Source organism: Phaethon lepturus, unplaced genomic scaffold (assembly GCF_000687285.1).
Source record: "Phaethon lepturus isolate BGI_N335 unplaced genomic scaffold, ASM68728v1 Scaffold33548, whole genome shotgun sequence".
Lineage (NCBI taxonomy): Eukaryota > Metazoa > Chordata > Aves > Phaethontiformes > Phaethontidae > Phaethon > Phaethon lepturus.
The window spans coordinates 188-5,755 of NW_010560288.1; the positions used below are offsets into that span (position 1 = coordinate 188).

General features: G+C 43.1%; 2 protein-coding genes across 2 annotated transcripts; one reads left to right on the plus strand and one right to left on the minus strand.

Moving 5' to 3' along the window:
* Window positions 1-240: 240 nt before the first annotated feature.
* On the plus strand, window positions 241-1,548 carry SMDT1 (single-pass membrane protein with aspartate-rich tail 1; the record flags this gene model as incomplete). The annotated part of the gene is made up of 2 exons (XM_010293633.1): window positions 241-381; window positions 1,264-1,548. A coding segment is annotated over one exon (138 nt), but the record flags the coding sequence as incomplete, so codon positions are not given.
* Window positions 1,549-3,652: 2,104 nt separating this feature from the next.
* NDUFA6 (NADH dehydrogenase (ubiquinone) 1 alpha subcomplex, 6, 14kDa) lies at window positions 3,653-5,183 on the minus strand (the record flags this gene model as incomplete). The annotated part of the gene is made up of 2 exons (XM_010293634.1): window positions 3,653-3,784; window positions 5,068-5,183. Coding segments are annotated over 2 exons (248 nt in total), but the record flags the coding sequence as incomplete, so codon positions are not given.
* Between the last annotated feature and the right edge of the window lie 385 nt (window positions 5,184-5,568).

Here is a 5,568-nt window from a genome sequence, read left to right on the forward strand (position 1 = left end):
AACGGCTCTCCCTCCCTAAGCCACTAGTGTTCCTTGCCCCGAGCTCCCCGCGTGTTCTTCCTCTCCCGGGGTCGGAGGTTGTATACGAGAACGCGATGCGGTGACTGCGAGTCCGGCCCTAGGGACGGCAATCCGGTCTTCTCTCGGGACCTCTGCCGCTTGTGGAGCTGGGAGCACGTGGGTTCAGCCACGGTGCAACTTGCCGGTAAAGATCAATCTTTTCCAACTGACTCCTTGCAGACGCCCTTCGGCCTCCTCAGAGTATTCAGCGTTGTGATCCCTTTCCTGTATGTCGGGACTCAGATCAGTAAGAACTTTGCAGCCCTACTTGAAGAACATGATATTTTTGTCCCAGAGGATGACGACGATGATGATTAAAGGGTATGTCATTAGCATCACCAGCAATCTAATTATTTGTGCTTCCCATTTGGCTTGGGGCAGGGAGGAGAATGTGGGAAATACAGACAGCAGCAGCTTTGAAAGATGCATTTGCAGTTAAACACACAGTAAATACACCTGCAGCTGTATTGCCTTTGGCTATTAACTTTTCAGTTCCTTTATGCTGGAGTAGGCCAGACTGGTAGCTGAATGTGAGATACGTTCGTCAGAGATCGTAATAAACTGATCATGTTTTAGGTCTTGTAATTTGAATCAGAAATAAACTGTAGTCAGCAAAGGTCTATACTGCAGACAGAAAAGGACTTCAGTGATATTACACGTTTACCTGTTTAAAAGTCTTCTGCTAACTGACAGAATGGGTATTTTAAAAGATAATTAAATTCTGATATAGAGGTGAACTATGTGAGAGAACTCCAGAACCCATCAGAACAAACTGTCCGGTGGGTGTTACAACACTGATATCTGGAGTAGTTGGACCATTCAGACTCATCAGATAAAGGTGAATTATTTCTGCTCTTCCTTTAACTACACTACACTACGCTTCCCTCCATTTCATGTTATTCCATTTGGCTTGCCCTTGTGTAAAGACTTGAGTTTGGGTGTATTTCTTTATAGAACAAAGAAGTTGTTGTAAATAGTGGTGTTTTGTGATCGGTTTGGTGGATGTATTCCATTTGATAAAGGGATTTTCCAGCATGTACTGTGCAGTTAAAAACAGAGAATGAAGAGGTTGTAAAAACTGCAATGGCCTGTTACAAACTCCTTTTATGTAACCCCCTACCGTGTGTGGTTCGCAGGGAGGGTATGGACTGGAGCTCAGTACAGTATTATCTAAAGAGTAATAGCTTATTATTCTGTTTGCAGAACTGTAATGGAAGATCAGAAGGGAGGAAACCATTGACAAAGTGATGGTTCCAACATCTGTCACCTGTGTTTTGTCCTTCCTAAATGGGACGGGGGGCTCTGTATCCCCTTTGCCAGTGAGTGTCCTGTGTGTGCCTGTATGATGGAAGCCTGTATGTAGATCAGGGTTGAAGGAAGTGCTTGATAGGCCCTGCATCCTTGCACACACACACACTCTCCTCATCAAGGACTGCTTGGGATTCCTTTTATTAGCAACATGGGAAGCAATTAAAGATCAAGCGATTGATGTGTATGACTTTGGTCTTGTGTTTTTATAGATTATGTGCCTATGATCTAGCATTTCTGTATAATCTTTCTACCTTCATATGTCTGTTTCGGTGAGGAGGCTCTCTTCATATTTATTTCCTCTTCTGAGTCCTTTCTGTAATTCAGTGCTAATGTGCAGTACACAACAGGACTCCTTGAGAAAGCAGCAGCCTCAGAACACAGCCCCATTAAACAAATGGGGTACATATTGACACTGGCACTGCACTTCAAATAATGTTGATTCACAACCCAGCACTCTGCAGGTGTGTCTGATGGAGACTGTATCATTAATTTCACTCCACTGGGGATTAAATACAATATTATCATTGCATAGTTAAAGTTCTGAGAAGGTTAAGATCGTAAGTGACAAACTAACTCAGGTGATGTGTTTTATAGCATTTCATCTAGGAACAGTAAAGCTATCTGAATGCTATGGCTCTAAGTACCTTAGTAATTCCTAGGTAACTCAGTCCTTCCTTCTGTATAAGCCCTAATACATTTATTTTCTTACTGTGTAGAAACTTCAACTCTTCTTTTCAAAGATGTGTTTACTATTGCAATTAAATCCCTAAATAGACTTAAAAGGTCATCTTTACCGCTAGGGCATGTGTAGAGCATCTTCAGTCACATCAGACCAGCTGTTTTCTCAAATACGTTGAAACATTAAAGTCAAATTATTTTTTTAATTCTTTTTTAAGCCAGCATTGCCCCAGTGTCTTTCTCATGGTTTCTGGCCACTAGAGCTGGCCTCTACTCTTGACAGCCCGCTTTTCCTGTCAGTATTCATGTGGCTGTTAAAAAGTTTCTTTTAATGTTGCACACATTAGCATGGTGTATAGTTCAAACAGCCACATGTGATCCCTTGTTATTTGGCACTGCTTTTGGTATTTGCTCTGTAACTCTCCAGCGTAGTTACTGAAAAGGAGCCTGCAATCTAAGTAACCTCAACAGCTGTAGCTGAAGGCAGCGGGCAGGTTCTTGAGTCACTCTGTATCCGAGTTGCTTCCTCCTTCCCCAAGGCTGCCCGAGAAGTGGTTGCTCCAGTTCATCTGGTCTTGGGAGCCAAACATGTTCCTGCTCCTGTCCTCTACACTGCCAAACCCCTTATCACTGCTTTATCCTGTTACCTGTACTGGCCCTTCCTGACTGTGTCAACCCTGGACTTATAAACACCCCAGGTACCCATATACACACATTTCCCTGAAGATTGCTGCTTTACAGTCCTCCTATGGGGAAGAAAGGCCCAATATTTGGGCAAGGATAAAAAGAAGTTTGAGCGTACTATAAAGATGCAATGCTGATCACGCATGGGGGAGCGCCAGCACCGAGCTACCTGCTGAAAACCCATTCTGACCAGTGAAGAAATTAACAAATTCTCCTTACCCTTTTCAAAAAGGAGCTAGTAATTCCCTATTCAATTAAGGTGGTGATGGTAGGACACTGTCTTCTGCTAGGCATCAGAAGCTCTTACAGAGCTCCTCTATTCTAGACAACAGTATGAAACCTCATTTTTCCAGGTAATTTCATTTTACAGCAGGGAAATGGACTCTGCTGATTCTTTATTGCACAGAGGGCTTTACCAGCCTATTGGATTTTATGCCATTCTCTGCAAGGAAGTAAACAGAGACTAGTGTCCAAGTAAAAAACACAAGGTCAACAAAGTCACAGCATGAAATTGCAAAACACTGCATGAACACAGATGGAATATTTCTCAAGTTGCAGAAATACAACTACACTGGCTTTTCTGAAGGCCTGCTCTTTTCTGCTCTATCTATCTTCCACAGAGCAGACACCTATGCATGGGGCTGCAAGCTAAGCAAAAAGCCCCACAGCCAGGTTGTGTTGTGGTTATTCAGCAGACACTCCACAGCAAGTGAGGGGACAAACTCCCTGCACTGAAAATACACATGGCAAAAGTTAGGAAATCAGCTCTTCGTACAGATCATATCCACTTGCACACACTCTGGATTCAGAGTTAGCCATTAGGTTCCTAATATACTATACAATCTTTTTGTACAGATTTTTTTTCTACTATATAGCACTTTATTTGTAATACAAGGCAGGAAAACACAGAGTCAATCTCTCAGGGATCATGGCCCGCATAGAATTTGGACAGAAAGTCTTTAGGTCGTGGGGTTTCCGTCTCATGGAAATACCTCATGATGTGAGTCCTCTGCTTCCATACCTGAATGGTTTCTTGAAGATCCATTTTTCCCTGCACACAGACAAAAGAATTTTAGACTAGTTCTCAGAGCCTGATTCCAACTATACAGCGCTATGAAAGTCATTTGAATGCACTTAGAAACACCCTTAAGATAGCTGCATCAACAACTCTTACTCCTGAAGACTGCTTGCATCACCTATATTGTGACACTGATATACATACTGTTTCTGCCTTGTGACTTTAATGCTTCATGTCCTATATTAACAAGTCCCTTGTCTCTACAGCACAACTTCTCAGCCCTGTGGAATAGGGAAGGGACCCTGCCCCCTTCTTAGAAGCTGGCTTGTTTCTCTCGTGACTGGCACCGCCATAAAAGTCTGCATAACACTACTAAGTTCTGTGCACCTTTATAATAGCGGCAAATTAGCTGTAAAACTAAGTAAAATTACTGCTAAAGGCTTTGCACCAGTATCACTACTACAGAGGTATTAATCATAACTTCTTCATGACTCCATTCTGTGAATTATTGTACTGATTTCAGAGGATGGCAGCATGGGACAGAATGATATTGCCTGGAATTGTCACCTACTGTATTATCTAGGATTCTGTTTCCAGATTTTCTTCCATGATGTAATGACAGTCTTCAAACAGGCGAGCACAGCAGTCCTTGGCTGGAAGCTTTTTAATCCATTAGAACTGCAGAAGTCAGTTATTGTTGCTCAGACCCGTTTTGAAGCCTTGCCCTATTCTTGGTATGTTGATTACTGCTTTACACCAGACATAACCAGATGTGTTACAGACTCAAGGTGTTTTGCCACCCAAAGCCAGCCTCCCACCAAGTACTGACACTCTAGTGTGTGTTTGAGAATTGGTGAAGAAAACCACGTCCCAATCTAAGGAAGTACTGTAAGGAGTAGAAAGGTCATTTTTAAGGGTAAACTAGCTAGCAGCACCTTCTTCCCCTTTCTTTGATTGCTATTGTTTTCTAAAAAAAGCCAAACCACACAGTAGTTAAACTACTGTTTTGCTGGACATACACTTCCTCTTTTAAACATCTGCCAACTGGAAGAGGCAGTACACTGCGGGACAGTAATCTGTATTCTAGCAACTCTTGACTTAGGTGAGTTAAGACCCTATTCCTCTGCATGCTAAAGCAGCTTGATTCCTTATTGACAGGTTTGTTGACAGAGATAAACCAATCTGGATTGCAATAGACAACTACTCCATAGCATGAGCTGATATAAAACTGTCCCTCTTCTCCACTACACTCACCACCAGTTATCCACTCTCACATTCTCTGCAGCTTCAACAAAATGGGAATAACTTGTTTGTACCTTAATAACCAGCATGTCTATCACCCGTGGATCTGTAACATGGGCATTCTTCATGAACATCTCCCGCACCTTATTACGCCCCTGTTTCACCGTGATGTCCAGCTGGTAGAGGTGTACTAGGAAGAACAGAACACCCACAAAGATCATCTGTATTTTCATTTTTTTCCACTGACAGTGTGCAACTGAACTCTACAAAACACTACACAGTCATTTTTTCTTGCAGTGTCTGCCAGCTTAGCTAATATGATTAATTTAAAGCAAATAAACAACGCGGCCGTGGTACGAGTCCCCATGCAATTTTAAGGAGGAAGACAATCATGCCACGCATCCCTATTCTGGAAAATTAAAGATAGATTTCTCCTCTGCTTAGTTAGGAAAGCCAAGTGGCAAGTAAGGCGTGAGGAGAACGGGGTTCCCCCTCCCGGGGGGCGGGGCAAGGCAAACTCGGCTGCGCCAGGCCGTCGGGCCTGTGCTGCACCGAGGAGCGGCCGAGAGCCCACA